General features: G+C 42.2%; 1 protein-coding gene across 2 annotated transcripts in view; it reads left to right on the top strand.

Moving 5' to 3' along the window:
- CREB3L2 (cAMP responsive element binding protein 3 like 2) overlaps window positions 1-16,357 on the top strand; it is a 92,504-nt gene extending 76,147 nt beyond the window's left edge. For both annotated transcript variants that reach the window (XM_054988423.1, XM_054988422.1), the window contains exons 9-12: window positions 8,477-8,576; window positions 10,450-10,576; window positions 10,700-10,922; window positions 11,655-16,357. In XM_054988423.1, coding sequence (XP_054844398.1) covers window positions 8,477-8,576; window positions 10,450-10,576; window positions 10,700-10,922; window positions 11,655-11,730 — 526 coding nt within the window. In that variant the 3' untranslated portion in view covers window positions 11,731-16,357. The remainder of the gene's footprint in view (window positions 1-8,476; window positions 8,577-10,449; window positions 10,577-10,699; window positions 10,923-11,654) is intronic.
- Window positions 16,358-16,726: the final 369 nt, after the last annotated feature.

Here is a 16,726-nt window from a genome sequence, read left to right as displayed (position 1 = left end):
CCTTCTAGAGCTGACTGTGGGCCCTCAAGGCAGCCTGCAGTACCTGCAGGCAAAAAATTACTCAAGTATGTACAATGGGGAATAGAGAATTCTACTAGATAAACCTCTGAATAGCTTTTTGAACTGTACCGAATGCCAGCAGGGATAGTAAGTAGTCTAGGAAGAGTCCCTTGCTCCATTACCAGTACACAGTGAAGTGTGTGTTAGTGTTAACAGAGCACTAGCCTCTGCAATGAAGTGCTTCCACCATGTGATATGCAAGCTGATTTCGAGAGACCAACCACAGCTGGCTCCAGACATGGGGTATGGAGTGATGAGGCTGCTTACAGAACTTAATCAACCTGAATTTTTTCTAGCCTGCATATTAAACAAATTACCTCTTTAAAATGATGATGGTTTTTCAACTCAAATTGGATGGCTCCTTCACAAGACCTAAACAGGAATTGCTCAGTCTTTCTCCAAGTACTTCTTTTTAGCTTAGCCTGCCAGTAAAATGATAATCTGCTTCTGGGATGTTGGGGGCAGGGGGACAGAGGAACCTTAGAGAGGTAGTGTGTGTCAAGAGAACCAGAGGAGAATTGAAACTGACATCCAGTGAAACTCCCCCTCTCCCCAGTCACTGATTTTTTTACCCCTCTCTCCAACCCACCAGAATCAATGTGGTCTTTGACTTTTCCCTTTAAATCATGCCGACTTTTGTCTGGAGCTTAAATGAGAAACTTCAAATGAGTTTTCTCCTTATTTTAGTGGCCATGACTTGGGGAACCTTGAGGCAATCAGGTGTGTATGTGTGCGCATGTGTGTGCGTGCCCATGTCATCTTCAGCCATAATGTCAGAGTAATCTTAGGAATCCCAATAGGAGCCATCAAAATAATGGCATTTATTCCTGGAATACCTCTCCTATCCTGTCTTCATACACCAGAGGTGAGCACGAACTGAAATATGAACCAAAGTTTGGCATGAACCAGGCCAGTTCGTGGTTTGTGAAACAGCGGTTTCTCAGAGCCCATTTCTGACAAACTGCCATGAACTTTAGGCCAGTTCGTTTGGTTCATTTTTTGGTTCGTCACTGTAGACGGCTTGGCGCCAATCAATGAGTTTCCTAGGCAACAGGGGATGGGCTTTCTGCAGACCTTCTGCTGACTCAGAAGTGACCTTCTTCTGACTTGGAAGTGACAATTTGCTGACCCAGAAGTGACGTTTTCACGAACCGAACGAACCAGTTCGCGAACCGGCGCAGGTTCGTGGAAGTACATGGTTCATGAAACATGACGAACCACAAACTGCACGGTTTGTTTTTTCCTCTGTTCATTCCCATCTCTATCATCCACCAGTTGACAAAAGGACAATTTCTAAGCTGGGATTTTGTTTGATCTCTAGCCTTGCCAGCACATCCTTGAAGTCAAATAAAAATATTAAATAAATCATGAGGTTTTTCTCTTACGGCAAAGATGTGAAGTGATTGGGCCTCCCTTGTTAAGAGAAACAGAGCATGCATGTTGTGTCTGAGGAGACAACTCTTCAGTTGAATTGGGTCTTAACAGTGTAAGGGTACAGTGTCTCTTTTACCACATTGCCTCAGGATTTATGCTGCCCCTCCTCCATCTAATTTTTATAGCTGTGAACACATCTGTGTTAGCAAAACCATTGTGACCTTCAGTCAAGAAGGGAGGACTCTTTGTATATTATACACACATCCTCTCTCTCTCTCTCTCTCTCTCTCTCCCCCCCCCTCTCTCTCACTCAAGTGGCTTTTCACTCAGTCCACCCCTCCCTCCCTTTTCAGTATACATTTTCAAAAAAAAATGTTTTTCAATAAGCTGAATAGGGTTTTTTCCCTCTGTGGAAAGGATCTTGGCTTATCGCTTCCTTCATTTTATATCCAAACAAAGCAGTACGGTTTTGAGAAAACCTTTATAAAAATGCGTAGTAGTAGCTGTATTCAGCCCATGAACTGTGGCGTTAAGCTCTTGTTGATTAAGTTAAAGGTAAAGGTGCAAGCACTGAGTCATTACTGACCCATGGGGGAAACATCGCATCATGACGTTTTCTTGGCAGACTTTTTTTTGTTACAGGGAGTTTGCCATTGCCTTTCCCCGTCGTCTACACTTTACCCCCAGGAAACTGGGTACTCATTTTACTGACCTCGAAAGGATGGAAGGCTGTGTCAACCTTGAGCCGGCTACCTGAACCCGGCTTCTGCCAGGATCGAACTCAGTTCATGAGCAGAGCGTGAGCTGCAGTACTGCAGCTTACCACTCTGCGCCACGGGGTTCCTTCTTGTTGATTATTTTTGATTATTTAATGCCCTGGGAAGAACAGGCAGTAGAATTTGGTGTCTGGTATTAAAGCAGTAGTGGATAGCAAATACATGTTGTAGGTAGCAAGGCTAGGCCTGGATCTACCAGACTGGGAAGAGCTTTCAGAAAAGGCAGATATTGATCTGATCAAGCCATTATATCTGCAAGCAAGATCGGAAGACTGCTCCAGCTCTCTGAAAAAGAGTTGCACAGACTTTTAAGGGAGCCATGGATAGCCTCAGAATGTGCTCTTGTTTCTTTTCTATTGAGAACTACTCAGAAAATGGCCTTATTGTAGCTTAAGTAGACCAAAGAGTCTGGTGTACGATCTCTGGACTTAACATGTACAGCCAGGAGTTCGCAGATGTCACGTGGCTGTGAAAACCAGATAGTCACAAAACCTGATCTCCTCTCTGAGTCTTCTAATGGGTCTCATCTTTGCCTTTGCACTCTGTTTTGAAGGTACCTAGAATGCCTTCAAAGTGCAAGGTTAGGGTTAAGCGGCCGCTTCATGTTCCTGGATCAAGCGAGAGGCAGGGTGGATCTCTGATGTGGCTTTACAGTATTTTGTACATTTTAAAAACTTGGAATTGCATGCCGTCTTGAACTAGAAAGGAGAGGCAGTGTGTAAATATTTAAATAAATGGAAGTAACGCTTGCTGGAATGAGGCACCAATACTTGCCATGTATTTGTGGAATCTTTGTTTACTAAGTAGTTTATTATCTAAACAGTTTTTAAAGCTGAAACACAACAGTTTTTAACTATGCCTTATATGCAAGCATGTAATGGACCCTCATCAGATCTCAGAAGCTAAGCAGGGTCAGTACTTGAATGGGCAACCACCAAGGAAAACTCTGCAGAGGAAGGCAATGGCAAACCACCTTTGCTTCTAACTTGCCTTGAAAGCCCCTTGCTGGGGTCGCCATAAATCGATTGTGACTTGACAACACATATGCATGTGCAGCGGACCCTCATAACAACCAGCTCTTTTCGTTTGTAAAAGAAAAGCATATTCAGTTGGGATGGGGAGGTTTGAGCAGAGAGGCCATGATGTTCTTTAACCCTTTATCTGTTTTTCTTGTACTCCAAGGAGTTTCCCCCGCTTAGACGTTTCGAAACATTAGTAAACATGTAAGGAAGCCAGCTCTGTGTGTATGCTGATTGTGTGTGGGTAAACATATGAGGGAACATAATGTGTGTATGTAGGGAGCTGCTGTAGCATAATGGTGAAGTGGTTGGGCAGTGAATCGGAACTCTGTTGGTTCAAATCCCAGTACTGCCATGAGCTTAGTCCCTCCACTCAGCCCCAGCTCCCCAGCTGTGTTGTTGGGATAATAATAACCAGGGCTTTTTTTCAGCAGGAACATGGGGGAACGGAGTTCTGGAACCTCTTGAAAATGGTCACATTGCTGGTGGCCCCACTTCCTGATCTCCAGACAGAGGGGAGTTTAGCTAAACCCCCCTCTGTCTGGAGATCAGGGGCGGGGCCACCAGCCATGTGACCATTTTCCCCAAGGGCAACCCACTGAATTCCACCACCTCTTTTCCCAGAAAAAAAGCTCTGATAATAACACTGACTTTGTTCACCACTCTGAATGGGGCATTGATCTGTCTAAAAGAGCGGTATAGAAGCACGTCTTCTTCTTGTTGTTGTTAAATTAGTATTCGGAGCACAGAAATAGCAGGTGGGGAAAAGGTTAAGCCCCACTTCCCCTCAACACTTCTCCACTCACAATCTTGCTCTCCAAACAGCCTTTGTTTTGTTGCTGTTTTTTTAAGATGGAGCCATGCTTTATTCTGTGAGTCTGCAGATAACATATAGTTACTCATTGATTATGAAATACCTTGGTCGTCTTGGGGTGATTGCTTGCCCTTATACCCGTACAGAAAAGGAAGCACATGCACATTTTTGCTCCTGCCTGCCTCTTTTTATCTACAGTCCTGTTGAATACACTGTTTAATAAATTTGAGAGAAGGCTCTGTTGGTCTACATAAATCTCTTCTGGGAGTATTGCAGAACTTCTTGAGTCCTTGAATTCATTTAGACCCTAATTAGGGAGATGATTGATTTTAAAAACAGGCAGGCGAAATATACATTCAGCTATAAAGGCACCTCTGGGGATGTCTGTCCTACAACTATTTTTAAGTAGCTTTTAAACAGCATTTTTTCTCTTTTTAAAAAACTTGTAAGTAGCTCCCTGTCATATTTCATGGGAAGGAATGGTGGTTGTACGCATGAGACCAGATGTAGTAACTCTTGAGTGTAAAAGAAAAAGTGCCTTGAATGGGATTCTCTGTGTCCAGCATCTTGCTGAAACTGGCTCACTTCACCTGCATGTGCCATAAAAACACCAGGGATGAATGGCCCAGGCCAGAGCCACACGGGCATGCATGGCCAAGATCACCAACCGCCCGTACACTTGTATTCTCTGTTGTGGCCCCCACCTTGTGAAATGGCTGGCCTGAGAAGGTCATGAGGGCCCCCCTGTCATTTTACGAACGATGTAGTTTGGAGTTGTTCAGGAGACTTTTTCTATAAAGGAATAGGGGGATAATATAACGGAATAGTTCAGGACAGCACTTCATAAAGGAAAAGAGACTGTGGATTATACCACTGTGTATAGGAGGTATTGTCAGTTTGCAACACATTTTGCAATGAATCAACATGTTGTCGATTAATTGTTTTCTACTGATGTAATAACATTTTCCTTCACTGTGCCCGCACTCTGTATCATGCCTAACATTCAGAGTTTGGTAATCCTAGTCCCAGTACATTGCTCATTTAATGTCTCCTCATATTGATTGTATTGACTTATATTGTGCTTATTGGATAGCTCTTTGTATAGACTGTCATTGATTTATATTGCATAATCGGCTTTGAGTCTCAGTGAGAAAGGTGGACTATAAATACAATAAGTAAATAATTGGTGGTGGAAGGTCTAGCTTCAGTGTAGAGCTGACCACTTGGAATACTGCACAGTACATTTTCTAATGCTCCTGGTGGCCTCGAGGCAACCTATAAGGCATTATAAAAATAAAGTGAAACTCAGAGAAAGGATTAGAGAATTGTATGTTCGGTTCCAGATGCCAATCAATGGTCTGTGGTTGAATGTTGAACTTTGGATTTTCAGTGTAGTAAGAAGTATGTTCAAAGTAGTGATAAAGTGGTTATAGTAAATGAGAGACTTGAAGAATGCTCTGCCATCTCATCTATCCCAGGTAGTCGAGGCATAAAGGAAGAGGCAGATTAGCTAACCAGGGTTGGCCAGCTTGGATGGGAGATCATCATGGAAGTCCAGGGTTGCTACGCAGAGGCAGGCAATGGCAAACCACCCCTGAACATTTCTTGCCTTGAAAACCCTATGGGGTTGCCATAAGTAGGCTGCAACTTGACGGCAAATATATATATATATATTTAGGGATCTGACTCTATGATCTACATTAGATTGTTGTTTGTTTACTGCTGTATAGCCATACTACAAAAAAGATATACAACTTCATTAAATAATACAATAAAAGTATTCAATATAGCAGGTATAATGGATCCATTGCAAAAACAGTGGATATAACTGGTCAGAGCAGCAGGCGGACCAGTCTTCTCCTGGCTACGTCTCCAAATGTGTTGGACCTGGGGTAGTTGCCCCAATTTGCACTACCCTATCTTATGCCCTAGACAGACTGGTTTAATAATCTATTAATAATCTATATTATTATAATAATCATTATGATAATTGAATATCTCCCCCAGAAAACCTTTGGAACTGTAGTCCAGCAAGGGGAGTTAGAAACCTCTAACAGAATTCAGATTCACTTTACTGTAATTCTCAGGGATGTTTCAGAGGGGTATATCGTATGTATAGTAGAGAGATGTTGACAGTAAAGAATTTACTGGCATAAAGGTGCTAGTAAAAGGAAATTCCCAGGGACACTATGCTTTTAGACTGGGTGAAGTAGGCATGGAAGATTCCGTTTAGAAACCCTGTAAATGATGTTCAGTTATGTAAAATGAATTCTTGCCCTTTTAAAAAGAAGTCAAAACACCGGTTCTTTCAGATGTACGCTGGTTGTAAGAAGGTCATATTAATAGCCTTTCCCAGAGGGGTTAGCACTTTCTCCTGACATGATCTTAAGATATATTGTCGAAGGCTTTCATGGCCAGAGAACGATGGTTGTTGTGGATTTTCCGGGCTGTGTAGCCGTGGTTTTGGCATTGTAGTTCCTGACGTTTCGCCAGCAGCTGTGACTGGCATCTTTAGAGGTGTAGCACCAAAAGACAGAGACAGCTATACAGCCCGGAAAATCCACAACAACCATGATCTTAAGAGTTGAAATAGGCAAGCCTCCACTTTGTGGGAAGTGGCCTTCACAACCCCAAGTACTCTGTCAGTATCTTATTGGGGAAACCAACCATAAACTATCCACATAATTCTGACAAGAGCTTGCTACCAATGACTTGAGAGTTTAGAGATGGGCACACAAAGGTGCACAATCAAGGAATAAACCAACTGAGTAGTCAAGGAGCTTGTTTCAGTCACTGTGTGAATCTTTCATTTTCTGAAGTCTGTGAAGCACTGAGTAAAAGTTCCAAATCAAAAGCGGTGGTTCTTTTAGACTTCTAATTGCAGCAGTCACCTTGACTATTGCTGTCATTTTCTAAGATTTTTTTTTTAATTGTTGTGGAGCATGATATAAATAAGGGCTCAGGATAGATAATTGTGTATCTAAAATTAGCAAGATGCTGCAGCCCCTGAGCATATTCACTCTCATCATATTCACTCACCAAGATTCACCATGTAAAATTTACCTAGGACTGCATCCTAAGTGTGTATGATTTTGGTATGCAACTGAAAAATTCATTGTTATGATAAAGTCTAATTGAAGATCCAGGTTTATTGTGACTCCTTAATTACATTAGAGGGATGCTTCCCCTCCCTCTCCTGTTTTTATCTTAAATAAAAATAGTTACCTCTGTTTCTGCCTGATAAGGCTGAGGTCTGCAGACTGTTTCTTAACCCAGATAATAACATTTTCTTTTGTTTACTGCAGTGTTGATGGTTTCTATTTCCCGCTGGTTTTTTTTCTCTTGTTCCAAACTGTTAAAAAATAAAATAGGTATTTTTAGAATAAAACAACTTGCAGCTTTGTCTCTAACATGACGTTTGCTTATGACTAAGGCATTTCCAGTTATTGCTGTTGTGTGAATGGTCATTGTATTTATCTTGTCTACACTTGAGCTTCTCACAGAAATGCCTCAGACTGTACATCTTGCCCTTGGTTACCTTTTGCCCCCATGTTTCCATTTTTTCTCTATACTCCTGTGACAGAGTTTGCATGCATGTGAACTAGATTGCCATTTGCAGCCTGTCCACCTCTATCTATCCTGCGAGGCTGTGCTCAGAGGTTGGAAGAAACTCCAGTTAAACCAAGATATGCAAGAAGGTGGCTTGCTGCCATATTCATGCATGATTTCCTTTCCTTCTCACAGGAAACATGACGAAAGTTCCCCGTGTGATGGCAAAATGCCGGCACGCAGCGGAATCAGTTTTTCCTCCTTACAAACCAGGATTCTGTACCATCAAGTATAGTCACGAAGAAGAGACATTTGTTTCAAACCAGGAATCATTCACTGAGTTTTGATTAAGAAGTGGACAGGAGGCATGAGCATAGCAACAAGCCGTGTTTATGCCCATCTCTGCTTTACTGGATTTGAGTCCAGCGGCCTCTTAGAGACCAACAAGATTTTCAGGTTGTAAGCATTCGAGAGTCAGAGCTCCCTTCTTCAAACGCCTGAAAACGCCTGTGAGTTTCTAAGGCACCACTGGACTCAAATCCTGCCATTCTACTCCAGAGCATCGTGGCTGTCCACCCAAAACCATCTGCTTTACTGGAGTTTCTTTCGATATCTGAGCTCATCCTTAGTCTTCAAAATGCCTCAAGCCACATGATATTGGGGTCAAATCCACACCTACCTGTTAGCCATCCCTGCTGTAATACAGTTCCATTCTACTCAAATAGTGTGGTTGGATATGGGGATTTTTACTGACCCTTTCTTACGCCAACAGATGTTGTCATCTCCTACAAACTAAACTAAACAAAACTAAGGATGGAAAATAACGATACATGAAAGCCAGAGGCTTTGATACACACTGATGCCTGCTGCTTTTCACCTTTCAGAACACTCCTGCAGCAGTTACAGAGGCTGCAAGCCATGGTGGCCGGCAAAGTGTCTCGCTCGTGCAAAGCGGCTAGTACACAAACAGGAACGTGTCTCATGGTGAGTCCACTGGTGGCTTTCTCCTCAAGGCTTCCCCTGACCATTCTGTGTTTTTAACACTTTTAACTACAACTGCAGCAGTGTGAGGAGGTGGCAATTATAATGGTCACTGAAAAATTATATCTTGGCCCTGCTGGTTCATATGGTATTTTCTCCACTCAGATGTGTTCATGTAAATGCCAAGGGACAAGCATGTGGATAGAGTTTGGCTGAAATGATGGGTTGAGCCAGCCTTTGTTTCCATCTGTGTGGAGGATATGGGGGGAGATTGACAACATTAATGGTGCAGAAAGGCAACATAGCTCAATAATAAGGAGCATGATTTACACCCTGGTCTAGGCCCTGGCAACTTCAGCTAAAGCGCCTCGTATAAGAGGCCTTGGAAAGCCACCACCAGACAGAGCAGGACAGTACTAAGGAAGATGGACCAACAGGCTCACTGGTTACCATCTTCAGAGCGTTCCATGGCTTAGGGCCTAGGTATTTGCGAGACCGCTTGCTGCTACCGATAGCCTCCCACAGGCCGGTACGCTCCCACAGAGAGGGCCTCCTCAGGGTGCCGTCGGTCAAACAATGTCGGCTGGTGACCCCCAGGGGGAGAGCCTTCTCTGTCGGGGCGCCTGCCCTCTGGAATGAATTGCCCCCGGAGATACATATGGTCCCTGACCTACACACCTTTCGCCGTGCCCTTAAGATGTTATTATTTCAACAAGCGGGGCTGGCCTAAATGTGTTTTAACTGAACTGTCCTGTTTTGAGTTAAATTATTTAATATGTTTATTTTATATTCTTAGTGTTTTATATTTGTATGTTTTACTTTTGCTGTACACCGCCCTGAGTCCTTCGGGAGATGGGCGGTATAAAAATTCAATTAAAGTAAAGTAAAGTAAATATAAAGCAGCTTTGTGTGTTTAAGGCAGGAGGCTTAAATGTACTTTATCTGGGTGCTTGCATTTTAGTTGTAGTCAACTGGACTGCTTTTATTTCCCAGTACAACTGAATGAGCCTGTCTTGGCAGAGTATTGAATTCTTCTTTTTATAGTTCCTTGCTGTCCTGAAATATTCACACTCCCCTTTCAGAGAATTACATGCATTTAAACAAATAATAATAATGGCAAGCTACACATTCTACTATATAAAGAGCAACAACCTGTGTGCGGGAAAATAGCTTAACTTTCTTTAAGCAGAATTTTTTTTTAATGTGTAGGGAGGATTTGAACAGGTGATCTCTCAGCTCAAGCAAGCAAGCAAGCCAGGATTTGCTTGTCGGCTGGCTCTATATGGTAGATAAATCTGTGTTTTCTTCTTGCTATATTAATCCAAGAGGGGAAATGGCTTTAAAATGGCTGTCTGTGTATTTACTGTTCATCCAATTAAGTTTGTTTGTTTAAAATATTTAATATGCCTAGCTTTCTCCTGACCAACTCAGAATCCAAGTTGCTTTTTTTAAACACATGAATCCCATTGGCAAAAGTAGCTTAGGAAGTGCCTGCTGTGATGTTATGATGATACGCCATTGAAATGCACATCACAGCTGAGTCTAGCCAAGACAAACGCCTTACCTTTTTCTACTCCTGTGAGAGTAAGTAGCTCATCTGAGCAGAATGTCTGGCTGCAGAGCTTCCAGGGTGCCGTACTAATAGAGATGTCTCGTGTTGAGCTGAATCTTTATTGCATCTATGTTTCTGGTTACGAGCTTCCCATTGTATGACAAAACAACTCAGGAAAAGTAAAATCTTCCCAACTGTATGTTGTTTTCTTGCTTTCAAGTTTTTAAGATATTAGTTCAACTGGATTTATGTTCTGACAATGACATCTTGTTTATTTTGTCAGGAATTGAGTGTTTCTCTTCTTTTTCCCCCTTCTTCTTCCAGGTGGTAGTATTATGCTTTGCAATTATTTTTGGCAGCTTCTCACAGACGTATGGGCCTCGTTCCTCCACCACAAAGGCCGTCCTGCCAAACCAGCATTCCACACCAGAATCATATACAGCCTCCATCGGTGAGTGAAGGGCTTCTACAGCTCTGGAGTTTTCAGTCCTGAAAGGAAAAAAAGATAAGTAATGTCCATTTGCGTCCATTTGGGACTGACTTTCATCTCTCCCCCCACGCTTTATTTGTGCAGTGCGGTCGAGGAGCCTGTTAACTTATGAGGGGCCTCACCCGTTGGAGGAACCGCATCCCTCAGATCACAGCAACAGCTGGGACAGGCACAAGGATGCCTCCAAACACCCGGCCCTGTCCTTGGAATCGGTCTCCAGGGTGCATCGTGACCAAGTCACGGAGATCACAATAGCCAATGAAACCAGACTAGAGAAGTCAGTGCGGGTGGAGCTGCAGCAACACAGGTGAGTGGACAGCCCAGAGAGGGAAAAAATAAGAGGTGAATTTCTGGGCTGGATGTGCGAATTACTTCAGCATACAAGTTTTTCTCTGGTTCCAGCGAGCCTCTGATATAGTGAATGGGAAATCAAAATGGGGCCAGTGGATCAGGCTGAACGTGCAGGGGCTGGGACACGTTGAGAGGTTCCGGGAGAATTAAAAGTCCAGCGGCACCTTAAAGACTAAAACGTTTATTTCAAGGTGAGCTTTTGTGAAAGTAAATTTTACTTCACGTAGCCAAAGAAAGAAGTGGTGATGCATGAAAGCTCGTATTAAAACAAATGCTGTCAATGTTTAAGGTGCCTCTGGACTTTTGTTTTGTTTTGCTACAACAGACTAACACAGGTGACCCTTAGCAGTCATCTGTGACTGGGAAGTTTTGGAGAACCCAGGTGTCCTCCAGCCACTACCAGGGAAAGGAATGTTCTGGGTTTTAAAAAAGTTATTCTGGAGGGTCTGTAGCTCAGTGGTTAAGCTTGGCACGTGCAAAGTCCCAGGTTCAATCCCTGTTGAGATTCCAGCGAAACCATAGCAGGCCTGGTACTTTACTGCTGATCAATGTAAATAGGATTGGGCTGCATAGATTCCAACAGATGTTAAAAGGGCAATAGTAACGATAAAGTACGATGTGTTTGTCATGAGGTCTGGGGAGGGGCACATACACTGCCATTTCATAATATGCGCTTCTCCTTTTACAGAGTCGGCTCAGAGCTGGATGCAAATAAAACGTTGAAGATAATTGAAATTGACAGAAGAGTTAATGCTACATCTTAAAAAAGAAAACAAATAAGGGATCTTTCTTATCCCTCTTTCTTCTTTCCAACCAAAGGGCTGAGGAACTTGTCACCATCAGTAACTTCAGGGCAGGAGAGGAAAGCATTTGTCTGACTTTTGTACCAGATGGAGAGGAAGTGGCTTGGGTCTGCTGTTCTTGTTTTCTCTCTCTCCTTCCCCAGTTGTAACTGCACAAAGCCGCACTCTTTAGCTGCCTTTCTGGACCTGCAGCCAACAGGGAGAATCTAAAGGCAGCTGGGCCAAGAAGATGTTGCTGGTAGAGAGATGAGGGAAACAGGTGTAACTCCTACCAAGGTGCTGAATGACTCCCCGAGTGGTGCTCACATTGCTGTAAAAAACAGATGATGTAACTTAGTTCCCTTACAATATGTACAAGAGGAATTGGTCCGGTAGAGGCTCTTCTGGATTAGACCTATCTCATGCTGTTGGGATGGGAAGTAAATCTGTGATCAGTTTTTACAGGGAAATGTCACCCTCAATTGGCAAACATCTAAATGCTATTTTGAAAAACTAGCTTTGTTTATATGTGTTGTCCCACATAGTAAAGTAGAAATACACCTACAGGAAAAGGCACAGTTTTAGAAGAAGAATTTTACTGTGGTTGTATCAGGCAGTGAAGATGGGAGGGAAGGACAGTTAATCACATGCTGTAACATTATGGGAGCCACCAGCAAAGGACACGGCTTCCCCATGTCAGATCTCTGTAATCTCAGAATACTGGTCATCCCAGAGTGATGTTTTTTTCTAAAAACTGATTGCGAGGACTCTCTGTACTGTTTCTAGTGGAGAAAAACAGAACAAGCTCACATTGTTGGAAGCCCTGGCAATTCTGAAAGGGTCATTTGTATGCTTCCTTTAAAAGAATTTGAGCTTTATGTGATTATAAATAGACCCACTGTAGCCCTGTCCTCACCTTTCCTGTAACATGGGGTGATATAGTGAGAAGACTGGATTACTCCACATGTCAGTTCCTATATCCTGCAACCATGGAAGGTAAATTCTGCAACCTGACTGTGAGTTGAGTGAAACAGTCTGATGTGTAGATGGAGATTCTATTCAGTATCGTCAACTGTGGCCCTGCTTTTAATTAAAGACCATGCTACATGTGTAATTCTCCCCCTTCCCTTCGCAACACACAAGGACTAGAAACTTGTCCCTTTATTAAAATGAAGGCTGGGATTTATAGGAAATCTGGTAGATCTGCTGTCTCCCATGATTTATAGAAATACTGTGCAATAAACCAGTGTCTTTAGTTAACTTACAAACAAAAAAAGTGTAGTGGCTACAAGGCTCTTGCCTACCTTTTACTTTGGCGCTTATTTTTTTTCCTTCTCATGTATGACCCTACAAAGTCATCCCTGACACTGCAAACATAATGATCTGCACGACAGAAAAAGGCAAAATTCAGTCCCTCTGTTGTGGTCCGCATGAGCAATGGCTGCCTCCTGAACCCAATCAACTTGAAAACCAGGTTGCTCTGACTCCCCTGCCATCCCTCCCTGCTCTGTTGTAAATAGTATTTATTAGTTTTTCCACAATTTCATCTGGCAGCCGGAATAACGAGCCGAGACCATGAAATCTTCCAAATGTTCTTGGTGAACTTTGAGAAACTTCCAAACTTGTTTGGAATTCCTAGAATGAAGCATAAAATCAATGCCATCATTTGTTTGAGACACTTCCCTCCCGATTTTATCTCCTAGTTGGGTGTGTTCTGAAAGCTGGTGGTGTCATGTAAAACAGTTAAGGTTTAATAACCTGTCTACTTGGCAAGTTCCAAGTTTTTGTCAGTTCCTATGATCTCGGCTTCAGCTTTGGACACTGGCAGCCAACTTGGGGATCAAAATATCCAGTAAGCATCTGCTCCAGCTTGAGTAATGAGGGCTGTTGGTACATTGCCTATGTGTGACTTTTGAGACTAGTTACAACAACCCCGTTCAAAGCATTCTAGTTGGTATTTGCTAATGTGGATATTTTAGGTGTACAAAACGTACATTTACCTTTCCACAAATAACATAGCTCCCAGGCATCTCTAACAAAATTATAGCTGTCTGCTTAGATCTTTCACAACGTTGTCTTCAGTTGCCTTCCGGTGGGGTTTTTCAGGATTATCGCAAATGGCTATATATGCAATGGGGTGTCTTGTTCTTTGTGTTAAGCAGCAATTTACAACACTGTCTGTTGCAGAAGTCCTTGTCAGTGTGTTTCTACGTGTGCAGCTATCACACTTTTAGAGTGTTTGTGGATGGACTTTCAAAGAAGTGGGCATTATTTTAAACTATGGAGATCAACAAGAGGGGGGGGGGTCAGTGATGCTTCTTAATCCAGGTTACTAGTACGTATATGGTGGCTTTCTTTTTGCTGTATATATGCTGTAGCTCCACTCCTATTTCCTACCTTGCATTTGTTATTTGTACCATACAAATTAATGTATTTTAATATGTCTTCTTCTGAACTAGACTTTTTTCTGATGTAATTGGTGGTTTTCCATTTTATACCAGGCTTGCTCCCTTGTTCCCTTTTTCATCAGCTGTACTTAGAAACATTATCTAATTCTTGATTATAAAGCTGGGTTTAATGTCAGATTGCAAATGTCCAATTTTTCTCTTTTTGAAATAATTCAGCATGTGGGCCTTTTTTGGTGTGTGTTTAAACCTTTAATTTTGAGAAGTGGATACTGTCTGGGCACAGTTTGACTGTCAGTCAACTGAATAAGTAACAGTAATTGCTCCATCGGGAAGAATTTCCATGATGAACTTGGGCTCTCTAATGCTTAGAAATCCATTGTGCAACACGCACACCATAAAGCATTGTATATTTAGCATCTTTTCCCCTGCTCTGGGATAAAAATAGCTCATCTTTAAATTGCTAATTGGAAAGTGGCCATCTTTTTTTTTTAAATGTTTTTCAAGGTGAAAGAGTAGGCCAATGCTTTAGTGACTAAAAAGAAAGCAGGGTATTTTTTTTTAAAAAAAACTAAAATAGTTCTCAAATCTTTGAAGCTTCCAGTTACCAAGTCAGAGCATTGGTCCAGCAAGCTCAGTATTCTGACTGGCCGTGGCGTTCCAGGCTCTCAGTTGGAGGATGGGCTTCCCCAACAGCTGTTACCCAAGATCCTTTAACTGGAGATGGCAAAGGTTAAAGAGGGGACCGTGTATTTACAGTACCATTGAGCTCTGTCACTTTCTTCTGGAGCACTTTGTGTCAGAATTTGAACTTGGCTTGTCTAGATCCAAACACAGCATTCCCCTTCCCAATCAACAAACTACATGGAAGAGAGAGAATTTGTTAACCAGAGTGTTTCAGAGATTTCTGTCATGATGTCCCAGTAGAGGTGCCATCAGCTCAGAGGAAGGACAAGGTGTTTGTGGATCCCCTCCCCAACTTGGCAGTGGGGAGGGCACTTCTCCAAATGCCCTTGCCCTCGGCACTAGCATCAAGAATGCCAATCATACATATTGGGCTGTTGACAGGAGCAGTCAATTGTCCAGTCCTTGCCCTGTTTCTATTGGCATGTTTGAGAATTCTGATGTTTCTTGCTGAAATTCTGATGCTCTGCTATCATACCACCAAATGTCATTTCAGTGGAATCAGTTAACACATTTGGCAACCAAATGTCAGATGCTGAGATGTTTAGTGATACACATGCATGTGTGAACCAGATCAGTGGGTGAACCTTTTGCAGTTTCATTGGGATTTGCTAGGCTTATTTTAGCAAACAAATGGCTGGAAGTATGCGGAAGATCTTAATTTTTTCATGCTGTGAAAAATATGTCGGTGACATTCCTACTGGGCTTACAATTTCCCCTCTCTCCTTATAATTTTGTTTCTTAATTACTACTAGTCCTTCTGATTTTCTGCTTTCCATGTTTTCTCCACCCTGGTTCCTTTCTATCCTTGTTGATGCACACACTGAGAACAGAGAAGTACTCTAGCTGAGCGTCACATAATCTCATTGCACATTTGGACATTTCTTTTCATAGTCCTTATTCATAATTCCATGTGTTCAGAGACAATGTAGTGTAGCCACTTTCCTCTAAAATGAAGAGTGGGTTTTTTTTGTCCATTTTCTGTTTCACCATTAATCTGACCAAAGCTTGCTGGTTTAAGCATATGTTAAGATGGAGTTGTACAAAAGTCACAAATTATATGCAGGACTTTCTAAGTTGGCCCTCTTTGTCCCATGTACTCTTCAGTGTGAATACATCAGTGCATGTTTGTGGCTTGCTTTTAAATGAAATTGTCCTGTATGAAATACGGCAATTATCTAGTTAAGCAGAGTTGTCTGGAATTATTAATATCCCTTTTGACTTCAGTCTCTTTGTTCTTTGCTTTGCAACGTTGGTCGAACGTTCTGTTAAAGGCGACCCAGAAAATAATTTGTATGTAATTTTTCTGTATGCATTGCTCATCTAGGTCTGTCCTAGATGACCTACACTGGGCGGGGGTGGGGGGGGGAGATTTTGTATAGAAAACCTGTTTTCTTGTATTTTTAAGCAGACGCGTCTAAAACTAAACAGCAAACTAAGTGCTATTTTGTATGTAGCTGAATAAAGTCTGTAATGCTTTATCTGTTCCTTGCAAATAAATATTTTCCTAAAGAAAAAAACCCATTACATTCTGTTTCTGAATGTTAACATTTATTTAGAACAAAATTATCTGCTTTTTAATAACTGCTTCCTGCTTTAAAGAACTCTTTGAGTGCAAACAGTGAATTATCTGGCCTGGTTCTAAACTGAAAGAGAGCTCAAAAGCACGGGTATCTGTGGTATTGTAGTGGAGTTACCCTGTGCATTATAGAATACAGTGGACTTAAATAACCAGGGTTTTGTTTTAAAAGGATGGTTGGACCAGGCAAGGGCTGCAGCGTCGCTAACATGTAGCTAAGCAGGGTGGGTCCAGGGCTGAGCAGCAATGCATTAGCTTTGCATGCAAAAAGTCCCAAGTTTAATCCCAGTGTCTGCAGTTGGAAGAATTA

This window comes from Eublepharis macularius, chromosome 9, assembly GCF_028583425.1.
Source record: "Eublepharis macularius isolate TG4126 chromosome 9, MPM_Emac_v1.0, whole genome shotgun sequence".
Lineage (NCBI taxonomy): Eukaryota > Metazoa > Chordata > Lepidosauria > Squamata > Eublepharidae > Eublepharis > Eublepharis macularius.
This window is presented reverse-complemented; position numbering and strand designations above follow the sequence as displayed.